The 19694-nt window shown below is 46.6% G+C and overlaps 1 protein-coding gene across 6 annotated transcripts in view; it reads right to left on the bottom strand.

The window, feature by feature from the left end:
• Window positions 1-19694, bottom strand: part of PNPLA7 (patatin like domain 7, lysophospholipase) — a 101499-nt gene that overhangs the window by 32607 nt on the left and 49198 nt on the right. For all 6 annotated transcript variants that reach the window (XM_086858643.1, XM_086858645.1, XM_086858641.1 and 3 more), the window contains exons 20-25: window positions 16977-17037; window positions 16387-16536; window positions 10223-10286; window positions 9614-9782; window positions 8354-8536; window positions 7288-7406 (exon numbers count right to left, since the gene is read on the bottom strand). In XM_086858643.1, coding sequence (XP_086714769.1) covers window positions 7288-7406; window positions 8354-8536; window positions 9614-9782; window positions 10223-10286; window positions 16387-16536; window positions 16977-17037 — 746 coding nt within the window. The remainder of the gene's footprint in view (window positions 1-7287; window positions 7407-8353; window positions 8537-9613; window positions 9783-10222; window positions 10287-16386; window positions 16537-16976; window positions 17038-19694) is intronic.

The raw sequence follows: 19694 nt of genomic DNA, 5'->3' as shown, positions 1-19694 counted from the left end.
GAATAACCCCACATTACTGGGTTCTCATCCTAACATCCAACAATCAGCAGGATCTCTCCCAGCAGCTGCCCTGGAGGAAGCTTTTTCCCACCCACAGCACACACATATTGATCCAGAGACCTGAATTTTTCTTGTCTTCCCCTCCATTAACAGCTTTGCTCTCAGATTCCCACCCCATCCTTAAGCCAGAGCTCAGGAGCCTTTTCCCCTTGGCCTTGCCACGCTGCAGAGATCACACCCTGTGCCAGGCACACACACCTGGCAGGAAAAGCTTCTCCTCTTTATCACAAGGCCAGTGAAATCCCCTTCCTGCAAGAAAATCCTAATACAATGTCCTTTTATAGCCCTGATCTTGTTTCTGCTTTATACACTAACTTTAGAAGAAGCTTTAAACAAAGAGATTTGTGCCTGACACAGAAATAAATGAGCAAAATGTGTTCAGCCCTTCCAGGAGAGCTGTCAGAGCTACCCAGTGGTAGGGGTGAGAAGGGATACAGGAGGAAGGCATTGGAGGGGAGAAAAAGCACAAAATAGTCAAAGTAAATTATAAAATGCACCAGGGTTTTTGTTTTCTGATTCCAGCTGGCAGCAGCACACTCGGAGAGGGACACAGGAGCAGGGAAGTGGCTGAATGACAAACTGCACCCACTTGGGGATGTCACAAAATCCTGTCTCTTACTCTGAGCCAAGGAACAATTCAGTTATCATCTGCAAAGGAAGAAAATTTCTTTGGAAAACAAACATATCCTCCTTTCCCATCCTTCTGAGACCTGTTTATTAAAGTCTTGGAAAAACTCATTCTAAGCACAACACCTGGAAACTGCAGAAATAAGACCAAAGCAATTTAGAGAATTTAACTGAGAATTTACTTTTTCTTAACAGGAAAGCTCATTGCCCAGGTAGGACTGGACAGAGATTCCCCAAAAACCCCATTAATGCAAGAACCATACTCCTGAAAGCACAGAGACCTGCCAACAGAGATTTACAGCTGCTCCATGGGAAGTGAACACAGCACCTGCTTTTACATCTGATAAAAAATGGTGCAAAATCAGCAACAAGAGCTGACCCACAACTCCACCACTTCCTTGTTTAATTTCACCTGTCTATCAAGGCACTGCTGTGAATAAATGGGTTTGGTGGAGATCAGGACAGGAGAGTCCAACCAAACCACCTGAAATTCATTTTAGGGATTTTTCTTTAAGCATTAACTTTGGAGTTGATGACTCCCAAGCTCCTGCTGCTTGGAGGGTTTAATGGAAGCTCTTATAACCTTCAACCTCCGTGGCAGATGGGAGCAAATGAGCAATTACAGAGGTGCTGCAGATGGGAAAAGGAAAAATCAGATCATTAAGCATTCCGTGGGTGCCGATCCATGCGAACACGGCTTTTGTGGGCACGTGATGACCCCACTGTTCCACAACTCTGGCATTCAGGTCTGGGAAGCTGGGAGCAGCCAGAGGCTCTGCCTTTCCCCCAGCTCACTGGAGGCAGAGCTCTGAACTGCTGCACAAACACGATTAAAACCACGATGAACACCGGGCATCGCTCGGGATGGTCCCTCCCTGCAGAAATCCAAGCAGAGCCTCTCAGGAGCAATTAGGCTGAAATCTCTTCCCAACCATCTGCAAGCACAGAGCCCCAGGCCCTCAGAGGAGATTTGTCTCAGGAGCTTTGCTCAACAACAGCAAATACAACTCGCTGATTTATTTTTAGGGGTTGTTTTCTGTTTGTTCAAACAACCTAACTCTAGGGCTGACCTGGATAAGACTTAAATTAGATATCCAAACATACATTATCATCAGCTTTTCCAAGTAGGAGCTCACCTTCCTTACCTTACTCCTGTGGCTTCTCCAAAAGAGGAGCACAAGTAAAACACCAAGTCAAAGGTGTGGTTTTATCTTTAAGGATAAAGAGTTTTGCTGCTTCTCTGTTATTTTACCTCCTGAATATTGCCCTAGAATCAAATCTAGGTTTTGAAAGATGCTGGGAATCCAGAAGCCTGACTCTGGAATTCAGCTTTCCCTCTGGTTTATCTGCACGTGGCAATGGATGCTCCACTCGTGACAAGAGCACAGACACTCAGCACAGGACATTTCTCTGAGCACCTACAGGAGCAATCACAAGCTCTGAAGCTCCCCCTGCCTCAGTCTGAGCTTCAGAAAGGGATATCACACAGAAAAATTCCACTCCACTGTGCACCGAGGTACAGACATTTATCTACACACACAAAAGCCATAACACAGGTCACCAAACAGCTTCCCCTCCTCCAAAACGCTCCCAGCCAGTTCAGGCTGGCTGTGATGGGGGAAGACTGCAAAGGCCACAAGGATTAACCTCAGAGCTGCCAACTTTCTGCCTTTCCAAAGTCAAAAGACAGACTGGCCTGGTGTACAAAGGGATTACTTTGAAGAACAGGAACTGAAGGAAAGATATTTCAGGTATTCAGAGGTTGGAGTGGTTTTTTTTTCCATGACACAAAGCAGATTGAGCCCTTTTTGGATCATTTTGATACTTCCCTGCTGCAGAAATCCTGCTTCCTCAGCTGTTACTGGGCACTGACAGACTGCAGAAGCTGCACAGCAAGCCTGATTCTTCCATTTAAACCCAGGGAAGAAGCATTTTTCAAGTTCCTTTCATATCTCAGCTTAATTTGCTGGAACTTCAGAGCCTGATCAGGATGAGGAATGGGATCCTTTTAGCAGCACATATTCTTCAAGAGCTGTCTTGCTAGAGGAGAGGAAAGCACAGCCCGTAAGTGGAGCTCAGTACCTCCAGCAAGCACCTGGAAATGGAACAGGAATTTCAGGGATGCTGCCTGACTGCATCAGGGGGAGAGAGAGAAAAGACAGGAATTGCAAAAAACTCCTTGCTCTTGTCTCACATAAGTGGAAATCAGGAAATGGTGTGAACCCAGTGCAGAAGGGCCCAGTCTGTGCCAGACAGGCTCCATCCAGGGCTGCCAGACACCAGGCTGGAGCCAGGGATCCTGGCCAGCCCCCAGATCCCTCCTGCCAGAGGAGGCAAAGATACCCCCAAACCTCAGCAGCCCCTGCATAAACACTGGTCATGTCCTGGCACTGCACCCAGACAGCACAAGGTGTCACCTGTCACCCCTCTGCCTCAGAATAATTGGATGGCAGGTTGTGCTTTAAGGCTCCTCTCCATGTTAGTGTAACAAACCAAACAGAAAAACAAATCAACCCCCAAAACTTACTGATGTCTTTATTAATCATTTCAGACTCCACACGAGCATATTGCAGGTTCAGCTTCTGTATCCTGCCAGCTCGGCCAGCACTTTAATTGCTGGGTGTGTAATTAAAATGCTGCAGCTCCAGCCAGCAGCAGCACCACGTCCCTGTGCCTGCTGAAGGCAGCCAGGAGCTCCCCAGACAACCTGAGGAGGAATATCAGATCTTACAGCACAGCATTTACTTGCCTTCAAGTGTTCTACATGGGTAGATCAGGTCATCAGTCCCCAAACTTGACTCCTTTTTTAGCAGGATGGAGCGGGGGAAGCACCACAGGGTTCTTTCCTAGGCAAGAGCTCCTCACCTCCCAGCCACACTTGCAGGCTAAAAGCACCAACAGTCAGAAAAGGAACATCACCCTCTAAAGTTCTCAAAATCTGTTTCAAGTTTTCCCTTATGGTGTGTTGGGAGCTTTGCATCGTTTATTTTCTGCCACGACTGCTCCATAACCAAGGGGCAAAACCCTCCCAAATGCTGCCCCAAGGGGCTCAGCCTCCAAAGAGAAGTTCCTGGAGATCCACATGTGCATCCAGCACATCCCTCCTGCTCCTCACCTGACCCACCTGCACATCCCTTCCCAATGCAGCTCTGCCCAACCTGCCTGTGCCAGCTCCCACTGCAGACACTGCACAAATTCCTTGTGCCTTCCTGAAGAACACATCAGTGCCTGCTGGCAGAGACAGGAGGAAGGATTGACAAGCAGGTTTTACTCAAAGTTGCCTGAGTGAGCTGGAGCTGCAGCCAAACATCACAGACAAAGCCACAGAAAATCCTCCATGGTTTATTCTCCCTGCAATCCCAGAGTCAAACACAGAGTGCAGAGAGCAAATGTGATCTTCTGAGAGCAGAACAATTGAGATCTGTCTCTCAGGGACTCTCCCAGCCTCTTCATCCCCTGGTAAAGCCATTGAATAGGAGGATAAAGGCAGGCTTTAAGAAGCCCAGCAGCAGCCCATGAGTGACCAGCTGAAGATGGAGCTGTCTGTTTGTCCTTCTCTAAGAGCCTGGAGTGTGAGCACCCTGCACGTGGCACAGGCTGCAGCAGCACAGACAGACAGAGCAGACAACAGGAATGCTCATCAGACACAGAGATCCCAGAACAAAAAGGGCAGAATTTGCTTCTCCTACACTGCTGCTTTTATCCTCCCTTTCCAGAGGCCCAGAAACAAAGAAAAGGCAGAAAGGACAAGCTGCTGAAAGAAGCCAACTGCCCAAACTGAAAAGGTCTGAGCCACATCTGTAGAGTCAGCATGAAAACTGCGTGCAAAAAAACCCAGTGCTGAGGTGAGATAATAAGTCTGAGGAGAAAACCAAACAGAAAAAGGAGAAATGGGAAGACAACCTGATGGAATATCTAGAAATATCCTTTGACTGAAATGCTCAGGGTGGGATTGCTGGGGTGTCTGTGCAGGGACAGGAGTGAAGATCCTCATGGGTACCTTTCAGCTCAGGATACTCCGTGACTCTGGAACAGATCAACCCAGTTTTTTCCCCAAAGCCTCAGGGATTCCCAGATAGTTCTGTAGTAATTTACTCCCAAGAAAGTTTAGTTTTCAAACAGCTTTGCTAAGGCAACCATGGCAAACCAAAGAAGGGGTGGGCTGTACGTGGGAGGGCTAAAGGTCAGGACAATTATTTATGGAAGGTTTATGCCTTTGTTGCAAGGCTTGATGTGTCATTATTCTTGTAACTACACCTCAAAGGTATTATTTTCCTAAACACAAATCCCCTTTCCTTCCCTCAAACTCCACAACATTTCTAACTAAAATTAAGTTAGCATTTAACAAAAGCAAAACACTGTAATTTTAGAACCATATCACTTCAAGTTGTTTTATTTTTATGCTCACAGGAGAAAGAAAACCTTTAGTTCCTATGAGCCTTTTGTCATGACAAACCACAATGATAATTACTAGGGAAGCTGCTCTTGGTAAAACCTCCCAATCCCGCTGTCACTGGGAAGCCAGACAAACATTCCCAAAATAACAACTAAATAATTGATATTACTGGAGTCACAGAACACAATACCTTGAACAAACAGCCACCAGCCAGCCCCTGTCACTGTCACCTCTCCCTGGCTGTGTGACCTGCATGATTCCTGCTCTGAGAGCAAGGTGGGAGGTTACTCATGTAATTATTATCCAAAGGCCATCAACAGCCTGTGCAGAGACCCACAAAGACATTATTAGTGCTTTAACCACAGGATGATTTTAAGTACTTAAGCGAATTTCTTGAAATTCCCTTGCAATAGAAATGGGCAATCTAAGAATTTATTTTGCCCTTCCAAAGGCAGAGGTTCAGGTTAATTCTGAACCTTTCCAAGGTTCAGAGTAATTTTGTCTTTTGCCCAGCCTAAATTATATTCTCACTTTGAAAAATCTTTATCTAACCACAACTGAGATGATTATTTCTTTGCTAGAACAACATTCTGTACCTTTCCAGGGAAAACACATCGCTCACACAATCCCTGTGCCAGCCTGGAACCCCTGAACAAGCATTTCAGTCTGTGGCACATAAAGTGTTTCAGAGAAGGAAGAAATATCCCATTTTATCCACTCTGCCCTTAATCCTCTTCAAGTCCTCCCCATTCAGGGATGCAGAAATGAGCAGAGTGATGACTAATGGCCCATGGCTTGTTGCTGAATGGGTGATGAGCATCCAGAGACCCCAAAGCCAACACAGCAGCAGAGCAGCTTTGCAAAGAGGGACAACACAGGACCAACACAGTGACCCTGCTCCTCCTTACCTCAGATCCTGCACACCCACAGGTGGGAGCTTGAAAATTAAGTATTAGAATAAAAATTAAAAAAAAAAATAAAAAAAATAAACAGATTGGCAAAAATTACAGCAGTGTTACAGAAGGAAGGAAGGGAACGAGCAAAATGTGCTGCCAGCAGTACAGGAGTGCACATATTTCATATGACACAGGCTCTGGTAGAGGCAGAGATATCAGCTGGGAACAAAGAACAAACCACAAATACTCTGTATCAGTGGATGAGAAGCTTCCTGAGATACTCTCATAAAACAGAAGCTCCCCTCTGCTGCTCTGCTTTGTGTCTCCACAGGACAGAGCTCGTCTTGGAAATGAAATCCTGGAAGCAGCTCAGGTGAGGAGCAGGATCAAGGCCTGTGAGACACTGGAGGAACCAGCTCTGGCTGGCACAAAGGAGCTCCAGCCTTTCCTGCAAGTGAAGGCTCCCCTGGAGCACGTGCTGGCCCAATGACAAAAATGTGATATTTGTGCACGTAGACTGTGTGCAAATTAGGGATTTTAGTTTTTTTGAGAGCTGTATTTCAAAGCACTCTTTTAAAGAAGGGCTTCAAGAACGCAGTGATGGAAACAACGAAGGCGGCGCTTGCTTGAGACAAAGAGCGACTCGCTCGTCTCAACAGAAAACTCTCCAAGTAAAAAGGGATTCCAAAGAAAAATGCCTGCAATAATTTATTTCTAAAGCTCACTGGGGTTTCAGATGGAATTCTAACAGAGTGCTTACCACACACCTTGTCCTTGTGTCTGCAAAAACACACTCTTTCTGTAAGGTAAGACTGTCAAAATGTATGGGTACCTGGGGGTTTGGAGAATTATAAAGATGAGAACATTGTCCATTAGAGGACATAACTCCTCTTACTGCTCAAACTTTGAAGAGCTTTGAAATACCTGTGAGCCATTTTCTAATATAAGAATCCATAAGGGAAAAAAAATCCATAGTGTAGGCCAACAGAAAGAAACGTCATCTTTCGTGCCCTGGTCACCTCCTGGAATTAAACCATTATGAGAGGCCTCAGGAGGTCACAAACACTCATGTTCCTTCTGCAGAAATTCTGCACAAATCCCCACTGCAGGCTAAGTTTGTGTAATTCCTCAGTGTCTCCTCCCCCAAATGCTGCGGGCAGAGCGGTGCTGCTGTCCCAGGATCTCTGCTATCCTGAGGGATCTGGGGGATGCAGCAGCACAGAACCCCAGAGTGCTTTGTGTTGGGAAGGACCTTAGAGCCCATCCTGATCCTGCCCCAGGCTCTCCTTGCCCAGGACAATGCCCTACCTGGCCCCTCCGCCGCCCAGCACCAGCGCGATGGCATTGCCCGTCAGGACCCGGGCCAGGCGGGAGAAGTCGGAGTGACGGTCTGGAACCTTCTGGAACACACGTTCATACATCTCCACCTGCAGAGGAGAGCCAGGCACGGTCACTGCACGGGCAGGGCACAGGCAGCCAGCAGCAGCCTGCCAGAAGATGCTGTGAAGATGAGGAGACTGGAGCTTCTCTCCTGTGAGGGAATGCTGGGGGAGCTGGGGCTGCTCAGCCTGGAGAAGCCAAGACTGAGAGGGGACCTCACCCCTGTCTGTCCCTGTCTGCAGGGAGGGACCAGGCTCTGCTCCATGGGGCTCAGTAATGCCACAAGAGGAACGGGCAGGGACTGATGTCCAGGAGTTCCACCTGGACAGGAGGAAGAATTTCTTCCCTGTGTGGTGACTGAGCACTGGACAGAGACCAGAGAGGCTCTGAAATCTCCCTCACTGGAGACACTCCAAGCCTGTATGCACACAATCCTAGTGACTGCTCCAGGGGACCCTGGTGAGCAGGGAGGTGGGACTGGAGGAGTTCCAGTGCTCCCTTCCAGCCTGAAGCTGTCAGAGATTCTGTTACAGTTCTTCCTCAAAGAACAGAGGGTTGTGAACCACCCAAACACTTCCAGTGGCCTCTCTCAGTCTTTTACAGCTGCTGGGGGTACTACAGAATTTCCTTTAGAGCTCTTGATGAGGATCTGACGGTCTTGGGAGGCATCCCAGGCTGCCTTTGCCTCATGTAGCATGGCTCTGGGAAGCACAGGGATGCTCCCAACAAAAAGGACTCCATGGCCTGTGCATGCCTTTCACTGGAACTCTGAGACAGTGATCACTCTTTCAGGATATCAAAAAGCCAAGTCTGCATCCATAAAGAAAATCTGCTCCCCTTATCCCTGTTCCCTCAATCCAACTGAGGCCAAACAGATTTGATGAGAAGTGTGTAAGAATACGGTGGACTATCATTATCCTAAATGTGTGATACACAGATTACAGATCAAGTGAGGGACAGCAAGGGACCAGCCACCAAAGCAGGAATCTCTTACCAGCTTGGGCAGGCTCCTTTTGGAGAAGACTCTGCGTGGACAGTGGATGTGGAGGTGAGCAGAACACCAGCTGCGCATGTTGAGCCACTCCACGGTGCGGGAAGGGAGAGGCCCGTCCTCCTTATGGAGCAGGACCAGCTGCTTCTGGGCTCTCACTGCCGTGTTCTCCAGCATCCTCTCCAGCTACAGCAGTTATGGACACACAAGGAAAGGGCAGTAAGTCCTGGCTGCTTCAGTCTCAGGGTGAAATTCATCCACACACACACCCCACACCCTTATTCCCACCTCAATACAACTCTGCACACCCCCAAACATGATTGATTCAGACAACTCTCTTTACTCTGGCTTTACACAGCACACAGAAGCCTAAAATCAGCCAAACCTGAATGTTTTTGACTTAAACCAGGCCATTAAAAGCACAGCACAGGCAGGCACTGCTCCTGCAACGTGAGATGCTGCCCAAGTCACACTCGAGCCCACAAATATTCAGTGTTTTCTTCTTTCCCTTCCCATCAGTCCACTTTTTTTTTTTTTTCCCTCCTTGCATTTCTGATTTTGATTTTTTTTTGTTGTTGTTTTAGGCAACTGCTGGCAGCTTGTTCTGCCTGTGCTTCCTGCCTCCCACATCCATGCAAGAAGAGCCCACACAACGGGACACACATGAAAGCTGCACGTGGGACCAGCCCAGGCTCTTTGCAGGTCAGACTCAGCATTTCACCATCCTAAAAAAAACCTCCACCTGTGTGGGGTTTGAAAATTTCTTGAAGGATTTTTGTCTGGCCAGAGGACTTTGGTAATAAAATATAATACTGTAAAAATAGATAATAAGGGGGGAAAAAAATATAGCTCAATATCTGTAATAAAATATAATAAGTAATTCATACACTGCAATTTAGATCTACTTTTTCCTAAGCACACACCATGAATTTCATCCAGGCAGAAAATAATTTCTCCCTCTGTGAGGAGACCCAAAGAAATTCTGGGCAGAAACACAAAGCTTCAAAGCAATTTTTGATTTACCATTGGCCAAAATGACTCTTTAGAGGAAAAGAACTCTGCTGGAAGTCCTCCTACATAAAACTTGCCATTTCAGAGGATTCTCATGCACTTCTTTTGATATTCCTAATGGGCATTTCTCAGGAATATTTCATTATTTATGCCTCACTGGGTGTTAAACCCAGGAAAATACATGAGTGTGAAGCAACCTGCTTTGACCTGGGCTGTTCCCAGTGCCAAGAGGGGAAGGAGCAGCTCCCACACCTCTCCCACAGTGGGCTCCTGGTCTCCCAGCCCCACGATGAGGATGCAGTCGGCCTGGCGGATGCAGCGCTGGGTCCAGGGGGTCAGGGTGCTGTCAGCCTGGTACAGCACAATCCTGTGGATGTCCTCCTGCTGGCCCAGCCAGCTGGTCAGTCTGTACTCGTGGATGCTGGGGACACACAAGGAAAACAGAGAATTCAACTGGTGTAACCTCACAGCTCCCAAGAGAAGAGAGGGGAATCTTACACAGGGAGAGAGCGGCGTTTCCTGCTCAGCCAGGACCTGCTCCCAGCTCCTGCTGGCTCTGCTTCTCCAGCATTTACACCATTAGACAAATACCAAGGCAGGAGGACACAGTGATGCCTCACTCCAGCAATGCTTCCACAGCATCCCTAAGCATGAGCACACTCAGAGCAATTCAGCTTTTCCAATTTCACAAGTGAGAAAGTAACTGTGGAAAAACCCCACCCACACCTGCACCAAATACTCTTGAAACATTATTGTCTCCAACACCTGGAGCAGAGAAGACAGGATTTTGTTCCCAAACTCTGTGTATTTATAAGTCCAGGGTGTGTCTGCCTTTCCCTGAGCAGTGATGAGGGCAGGTACCTGTCGAGAGCAGCAGAGCCCAGGCGCTGTTTGATGTTGTCACTGGTGAGCAGCAGGGCAGGGCCTGGGGGAACAAAGAATTTCACCTGTGAACACCTAAATTTGAGCTCCTGGAGAAAACTGCCCAGAGAAGCCAGGGCTGCCTATGTTCTTGAGTCACCCTCCTCCCTGTGCTTTCATCCAAAGGAGAGGCAGAGTTGGTAGGGCTGGGGTGGATCTCTGTGCTCCTTCAGCCACAGGTACCCTGACTGCAGACAACACGTGCACAGCAAGCACCAGAAGAGCCTTGGAGGGACTTAATCATATCCAGATCTCACTTTTGATGTGGAAAAGCAGCAGTTCACAGAGCAGGACACAAGCAAGGGTGCCCAGACAGGCCCTGGCTGTGCCAGCTCAGGAGGAGCCTGCCCAGCATCCTGTCCTTCCACATGCCAGGGCCACGGGACAAAGATTCCCAGACCTTCACTCATCCCCAGCACAGAACACGGTGATGCTTCCAACAGAACCAACTTGTTTTGTCTCAGAAATACCAACCATCTGCTCTGCACTCCCAGTTTCTAGCAGGCTCCCAATTAATCAGCCATTAAAACCCCTCCATTAATGCGACCAAGAACACCAACATATGTGAGCTCAGAAAACAGAACCAACAGAAGTGTTTTTTCAACTAAACTGCTGCAAGCAACCAAGGAATGAAAAAATAACATTCCTATCCTGGAAGCTCAAGGCCAGGTTGGACAGGGCTTGGAGCAAGCTGGAATAGTGGAAGATGTCCCTGCCCATGGTAGGGGGTGGGATGAGATGGGTTTTAAGGTCCTTTCCAACCTAAACCATTCCATGATTCTGTCATGATTCAAATCCCCAGCCCTCAAACAGGGCAGGAGGGGTGGCCAGGCCAATGTGTCAGTGCATCCTTAAAGTGTTTTGCCAGGGTCACACACCTCTAACCACCCCTCTCCAAACCCAGCACCAGCTGGAGCTGGCATCAGGGACACATCCCTGCACCCCTCAGTGCTCTGTCAGTAGGATCAGAACAGCTCCAAGTGAAGAACAGGAGAGGTGATGTGAGGTAACATGAAATATTTCTCTGAGCCCTGTGTGTGTCTCTGACAGCAGCCAGCAGCAGATTGCTGGGGAGGAGTATCAGAGCAAGGAAAACCGAGTGCCATTCCCTGAGCCTCCAGCAATCCACAGCTTTCTCAGCCTTTTGGATTTCTCAAGCCTGAGGTGGTGACTTTCAGTAGCCTGGGGGATTTTTCTGTCAGCCAGGAGCTCACAGGGATCCCAGGTTTTCTGTGCTTCAGGTGAGAGAACTGCAGGCAGTGGCCTCATCCCAGGGATCGTGGTTTTTGGGAAAACCTCCTGGGGTACCTGAAGCTGTAACTCCAGAGCCATCTGGTTTTCAGTATAGAACTAAGAATTCCATGGAACAGAAAGAAAGGGAAGGAAAAGCTGGCAAATGCCAGAGGTCTGGTTCATTTTCTCTGCTAACAAACAAGGGCACTGAAGAGAAGGGCTGCAGCAAAGCTTCCAACCTCCTGCCCCAGAGAGGGGAAAAAAAACCATCACACAAGACATAAAACCTCCCTTTCTTGCCTGTGAGCAAGACACTCACTTTGGTCATTTTTTTCCACAAAACATCCATTTCCTAAGATATGCAGGAGCAGGAGCACAGGTGTCCTAGTTCAATGTCTAACAAAACATGGTCCAAAAGTTGCCCTGAGGAATGAGTGACCCAGAGGGCAGAGAGTGATTTCTGAGGCTCAGGAATGGTTTCAAATCCACCTCACCTGAAAAACACACCCACATCAAAAGACAAGGCCAGTGCTAAACACACTGTGGAAAAAAATTTAGCAAAGCAAATTTACTTGCTTGGACTCCATTAAAAAGAAAATTTACTTTTGGCCTCATAAAAGTCTACAAAATTATGTGGCCAAGTCATAATTGACAAATGAGCTGGATGTCAGAGGATCCTGCCCAGCAAAAAAATACTAAACTGTGCCAGGGTTCAGGCACCACAGTGAACATTTCACATTTAAATCTAATCTGTGTGTAAAGACAGGCAGAACTGTAATTAAAAACTCCAATAAATTATTAGCAAAGATTTTTCAGTGAGCTCTCCAATACATTATACATTTTTAGAACTGAAAAGAAGAAAAATTTAAAGGGCAGAAAGGAATGAGAAAGACACATATGTTGGATTTGAATCCCTCCCTACTTCAGTTTGAAATTCTATGAGATCAGAGGGCTCCCACATAGAACCAGAATTTGCACAGCCATGTGGTGTCTTTTAGCTGGTCTCAGTAAAGGAACAAAAAAATAGGCAAATACTTCTGAAAAATCTGAATAGTGCAGAAGAAAATCTTATCAAAAGATGCTCTCAGTTCTTCTAGGATTAAGAGGAAAAGAATTAATAATAAAAATAGACATCATGAACACTGACCAGAATTCATCAGAATTCACTGAAGTCCCTTCCAACCCTGACCATTCTGTGATTGGAAGCTCCATGGAAGCACAAATATCCCTTAGCATTTAACTGGGACACAATCCCACTGTCTGGAAACAATATTGATAATGTGAATTATCATAAATCACAGCAAATGTCAAATGTCAAAGACAGCACAAATGGGCTGGGGAAAGCTGCAGGTGGTCCCACACACTGGTGCTCCCTGAGTGCAGAATGCACCCCTGAGAGAGAGCAGGCTGCTCACCTGAGCTGTTCCCATTACAAATCAAAACATTAAAAGAAAAGAAAAAGCTTGAAAAAAAATGTAATTAAACCAACAAAAAAGAATTGAGCAATAAAACCACTAAGTCCTGTCTCATTACAGGCAAGAGTGGATTTTCTTTTTTTTTCTGGGGGAAAGAAGATTCTGAATACTTTTCCAGTTCTTGTAAACAGTAAATATTCATCGTCAGACTGAGATTTTCTAGTTGTCATTACTTTTATATCCCTTTAATAATACAAAAGTAGTTAAAAATTACCAAAACAAGCCCCAAAATCCTGTTGGGATAGATTCACCTGCAACCAGCTCCAACTCCAAGCACTGCCCACAGCCTTCTCATGCCAATTCCAGGAAAAGGAAAACCCCTTCTTAAGTGTTATATTGTGTAAAACACAGCCTGCATTCCCACCAGGACTGGGGTCACCCTGATTCTCAAGGCCAGGCTCCTTCCCAGAGCTGCAGCTAATGATTCTTGCAATGGTTTCAGTGCTCTTGCCTGCATCCTTCCAATTCCTTCCTTCCTCATCTCCAACCTGCAGCAGGGGAATTCAAGGCATCACTGCAATATCCAGTTCATATCAACAGGAAGGGAAGGGAAAGGAATTTTCTGTAATAAATATGTTAAGTTGCAAAAGAAAGCTAAAACCAGCTGCTCTCTCCACATATTAAAGCCGCTCTCCGCTGCTCTGGAACATATTTGAAGCCCAGAGCAATGAAATTATACGGATCAAATGTTAAGTATGGATTAAATGTTAAGTCAAGTATTGTAATCAGATGCTGCCATTTAACTTACAATTAGAAAAAAGGTTGGTTCAAGGGAAAAAAAAAATCCAAAAAATGAACACAAAAAAAAACTTGAATAGCAGCAAATCTTCAAAGCAATTTTCCAAACTGAGAGTTCCTTTCAGAGAAGATTTTCAATTCAGCCTTCTCAAGCACATTAACAGCTTTCATTTCCATAAACCCAGGGCAGTCTGATCCCAGTTCACAGCCAAACCCCAGGTGCTGATGAGCCCAGCTGGGAGCTCAGGGAAGGACTCAGGTGGCAGTGGCTGCTCAGCAAGGTCCCAGTGAAAACCTTTCCCCATGGAATCACTGAATGCTCTGGGCTGGAAAGGATCTTAAAATTCATCTCATCCCCCTGCCACGGGCAGGGACACCTCCCACTGTCCCAGGCTGCTCCAAGCCCTGTCCAGCCTGGCCTTGGACACTGTCAGGGATCCAGGGGCAGCTTCTCTGGGCAACAGTTCCCCTCATGCCAAAAGTGCAGATGAATAGAAAAACAACCTGAAAACTAATCAAAATTTCACTCCACTACTCAGTTCATTTTTTGTTGCAGGAAGTCAGAAGAAAAAAGAAAAAAAAAGAAAAAAAAAGTCATCCCAAATCCCATCCCTTTTCCTGAAAGCAAAGCAGCACCTGCACTCCCAGCACTTTGTGAGGCACTGAGAAGGAACACCCAAACAAGCCTCAGCCAGAGGGTAGAGGAGGAAGTACAAAAGCTACAAGTTAAAAAAACAGAAAGGAGGATAAAATATAAAATGTTGCTTCTGCTAGATAAACAAAGAAAAGCTGCAGGCTGCCAACACTCCCAGCTCTGCAGAGGTTTTGCGCTGCCCAGGAGCTCTGTGGGGCTGAGGGAGCTGGGCCGGGCCCGGTGGCTGCGAGGCCACGGAGCTCCTGTGCCAGCGGTGTTTGGGACCAGATGGCTCCCTGTGTTTCCCCACAACGCTTTCCTCTTCCCACTGCAGCCGTCTGCTCCCTTTTGGCAACAATTTCAGGTGCCAAGGGTGTGCAGAGCCATCTCGAGCTGCCGAGCACGGCACAGGCCTCAGGGAAGGGGTGAAGGAGGAAGGGCCCAGTGACCCCACCAAACCCCTCTCTTTGGCACCCACCTGCTGCTTTCAGCCCAAATGGGTATTTTTATTCTGAACAGTCCATCTACCTACTTAAGTTTCTGTTTGTTTTATTTACAGGCTCTCAGTGTTGTCACACATCAAAACAAGCTGGCAGTGATCCCTAAGGAGTCCCCATTAGCAATACAGCTCCATTATGGATGTAACATTTTTCTGCCATCTCCAAAATAAGAGGAATCTTCAAACACCCACAAATTAGTTCTCACTGTAACAAGTCTCCACCAGAAGTTGCACACAAATTCAGGCTTCAGAAGGTTAAAGAGCTCAAGCACCACCAGCTTTTTCCTGTGCCTTCACCCAAGAAGATTTTTAAGCATGAAAAGGAGTGTCAGTTCCAGACACCAAAAGTCAGAAAGAAAATTACTAATAAATGTAAGTGGTTACACCTCAAGAATCACATAACCTGTACTTTTAAATGAGTCATGAGAGAGCAGACTAATACCTTCTCAAAGGACTACAGGAGATTCACTCAAGAGATCTGTAACAGCATTTGAGGATGAAAAGAGGATGTTCAGGAAATGTCAAACACCACTAATGAACACAAAATTAATTCTGAATTAAATACATGGGTTTTGTGAGGAACTGGAACTTGCACAAGCAACTTCACCCATGGATAAAGCAATTAATGACTCAGCCATGAGCTGAACACATGGTTTTGTGGGCATGAGACAGACAAACAAGCTGGCAACACATGGGACAACGATTTCAGACTAAACTTTGGATTTCCAGTGCTAATCTGGATTTTCTCCACAAGCCTCTTCCACCAGGTCTTATCCTTACCACTCATGTACAACCACAACATGAAGAAACTGCCTAGGAAACCCTTTGCTGGATGAAGTTTTGCAGCTGAGGAGACCTGAAAGACTCTCACCCATGAGCTGGAGAGAATCAGACTCTGAGGTGCCATGGGAACAGTGCCCTGGTGTGGGATGTGTTTCCTGGAGTGACTGTGGGGAGCTGAGGGCAGCCAAGACAAGGGGCAGAGAGGCTCTCTGGGTGAGCATTTCCAAGTCACTAAGAGAAAAAAGTTTTCCACTGTAGTTAAACAGAACAGAGAAACAAGAAGCATGAAAAAGGCTGATCCTGACCACTGCTGCAAAATCACAGAAGGGTTTGGGTTGGAAATTACTTTGAAGATTATCTGTCCATGGATACCTTCCACTATTCCAGGTTGTTCCACCCTGGCCTTGGACACTTCCAGGGATCCAGGGGCAGTCCCAGCTTCTCTGGGCAATCTGGGTCTCCCCACTCTCACAAGAATTTCTCTTTAATCTCTGACCTAACCTGCCCCCAGTTTATAACCATTCCCCACTGTCCTGTGGGGACCTGGCCATATAAAAAGTCCCTCTCCCTCCCTTTTGGGATTCTCTCCAAAACCTCCTCCCCAGCCCTGTGACCATCCCCAGGTACTGCTACCCCCTAACACAGCCCAGACCCCGCTCTGACAGGTGACAGTAGCTGGCCATGCCACTCTAAAATGACCAGCAGGGTTTGTTTGCTGCGATGCCAACAGGGGAACACTCACCCACAGCACTGAGGGCGTGCTTGAGCTCCAGGGTGAAGGCTGTCAGCGGCACCTCCTTGGACACCGGCATGATCGCCACTGTGGAGAGGTTGCTGGCAGGATTCCCTGCATCCCACTTGCTGCTGGAGCTGTGCAGTCCTAGAGGATGACCTGTCCACAGAGAAAACACCTGCCATCAGTCAGCCAGGCTGCAAAAAATTCAGTGTCACCTTCAGGCAGGAGGGAAAGTGTCACCGTGTCACCGAGCTGCTCAGTGTCAGAGGAATGTAACACAAACCTCCACAGCATCTGAATTCCCACATATTTCATTTTAAGAGGATGAAGATCAGTTTCCATCATTTTTGGTTGCTGGTAGAGCATATGTGGGTTGAAGTTAGGCAATGTTAAAAATATGCCAGGAATACGTTAAATGACACATGGATTTACCTGACCCAGGAACACAGATAAAAAAAGCACTTAAAATCCCTTTACCACAACTTTGGAACTGATTTAGCCCACAAGAGGAATTAGTTTAAGTAACAAAACCCCCAAATCCATTGTCAGCATTAAAATATTCCCATCAATGGGAATAGTCCAGGAATGAGTCTCACCTCCCTGCTGCAGACTGCCAAGAATCTTCTCACCCAGCAAGTGAATAAGTCTGGTCACAACCTGGGAGAGAAAGGGAGAAAAAAAAAGAAATAACCAGGCAGAAAGTACTGCAAGTAGAGCATCCACATGGAGACTTCCAAAGTTTTTTAAGATGTTCCCTCAAGTTGAGCCACACAGAGTCAAGGGTTTGCAGCTGGAGCTTCTTTCCTGGCTGTAATGTGTGGTGGCTGATCATTTGTCTTGGTTTCTCCTACCTTGTTTTACTTTAATTTGGAAAAACAGGAGAACAAAACAACCCTGGAACAGGCAGGATTTAACTTGCTTTGGGGAAAAAAAACAAAACAAAACAAAAAACCCTGATCATTTGGGGAAACATGTGAAATTGCATTTTCAGCTCTCCTCATATCTCTCTGCAGTGCACCTGCCCCTCTAAGTACTCTCACTGCTCAGTGCGTGCTGTACTTTTTGTAGGTTCTAAAGGCTCAAAAAGGTTCAAGTCTGTGTTCAAACAGACCCTTCCCCAATCCTGATGGTTTACAGCAGCCAATTCAAAACATTTTGGGGAAAAAAGGGGGGATAAATACACCCCCTAAACACCTGCAGAGCTAAAACAAACTACCTAAGAAATTGCTTTCCCCCTCAAATCATGTTTGTCTGGTGATTCACGTTTGAAGGCACAGATGTGCTCCCAGCTGTTTTTCCAGCAGGATTCACATCAATATAAGCTAATATTCCAATACCCAAATGTATCTCCAGACTGACAAGCCTCTCCCCAACATGACAAATCAATAATTCCTGACAAGTGGGGTAGCAGGAGACTAATCCTTGCAATATCACAAAGTGACAGACATGGAAAATGCAGCATTTATTCTGAAAGCTCTACACAGATGTTTTACCAAATAAGTAAAAGAGTTATTTAAATGCATTAAGGATTACTAGAGCAATCATTAAATATTCTACCCCAGACAAATTATTCAAGGTCAAAATAGCTCATGAGGACATAAAAAAACCCCAAAACTGCCACAACAAAAGTTCTCTAAGGTTAACAAGCGAAACAAACAGCAGCCAGGTTACCTGGGATCCTGGATAAACATACTGTTCCCAGAGGAACAGGCACTTCAGGATGCATCTTTCAAATAAAGAGCCATGTAGGCATTCAGACAGGTCAGGATGCCCACCTGAGTAATTTATACATCCTGCCTTAAAAATGAAATCTAATACAGCAAAAATTCCCCTGCGCTGTGAAATGCTGGGTATGAAGCACTGATATATTTTAAGTCCTCTCTGGGGAAAGCAAACAGGAGGCTTCCAGCACAAGGGTGACTTGTAGTGGGGCACAGAAAAAGAGTTACCAAGGTTATTTCAGGGATTTCATGGCATGGTTTGAGGTGGAAAAGACATTTAAAGCCCATCCAGTCCAACCCTTGCAGAGTGCAGGGACACCTTCCACTATTCCAGGCTGTTCAGAGCCCCATCCAACCTCGCCTTGGACACTTCCAGGGATCCAGGGGCATCCCCCACCTCTCTGGGCAGCCTGTGCCAGTTCTGCCCCATAGCCATGACTGCAAGGTTCTGAAGATGCCACATCAACATCTCCTCAGTGACCAGGATAAACCCCTTGGAAGTGCCTCCTCCTTGCCCCAAGAGCAGGCACAGTGTCCATTCCCACTGCCACCGATGTGGGGAGGACAGCAGGAAGCTCCCAGTCTCCTGCCTTATCCTGGAATCTCAGACAGGATCTAAATATCTTTTGTATTTTGTCCAAAATACAACAGAATCTGATCATCACCCAACCACACAACTCGCTGCCACTTCAACACCACCAAGCTCTGAAGCTCTGGGATTCCCCAAAGGAATGTGGCTACAGAAAACTACCCCAACCATGGGGAAAACTCAGGGAAACAGGCAATTCTTAACAAAAACAGAGACTGATGGCCCTTGCTAAGGGACACAATCTGCCCCCAGAGCACATTTGCTATACGCAGCTCACAGGCTTCACCTAAACCTGCAGCAGCACAGCAGGACTTTCCTTCAGCAGTTTCGGGAGGTGCTGTGAACATTTTACACTTCTGAAGCACTTAAGCATCAGAATTTTAATTACTTACTAAAACCATCTCCTGTATTTATAACTTTTTCTGCTTTACAGGCAGCTAAGGAGAGCTCCAGCTAAGTTACAAAATATGTCCAAGGTTAATGATGGAACTAAGAATAGAACCTATTGGTCTCATTTTCCAGTTGGCTGCTCCTGTTACCGGGAAATATTATTTGTCTTGTTTGCTGGAGCAAACCTTACAGCCTTGGTATGTATAGATAGGGAAAATTATTTCCCTGGTGACTTTGTACGACAAGCAAAGCTGCTCCCCAGAACGGGATGAGTCACTCTGTCGCAGTCATGGCAACGTCCAAGGAACATCAATTCGGGATCCGAGCTCAGAACTGAAATTTCCACAGAGTTTTCTATTACATACGCCAGATATCCTTTCACATAAAGGCAGTGTTTTCCTTTAAAAGGGACTTGTCCATCCTTCTGAAGGAGAAGTCAATACAAATCACATCCCTCCACTGACAGCAGACCTGACCTGATTGACCCCCAGCTCTCAGTGTGCAAGGCAGCAGGAGCAGCTCTCCCCAGACTCAGGACAGCTGGGGAGAACTGAAAACCAACAGGAAAAATTCATCCTTCATGTTTCCAAGCCCCTTTATTCTCACTCCCACAC

The sequence above is a fragment of the Cyanistes caeruleus genome, chromosome 20, assembly GCF_971803275.1.
Source record: "Cyanistes caeruleus chromosome 20, bCyaCae1.hap1.1, whole genome shotgun sequence".
In the NCBI taxonomy this organism is placed as follows: domain Eukaryota; kingdom Metazoa; phylum Chordata; class Aves; order Passeriformes; family Paridae; genus Cyanistes; species Cyanistes caeruleus.
This window is presented reverse-complemented; position numbering and strand designations above follow the sequence as displayed.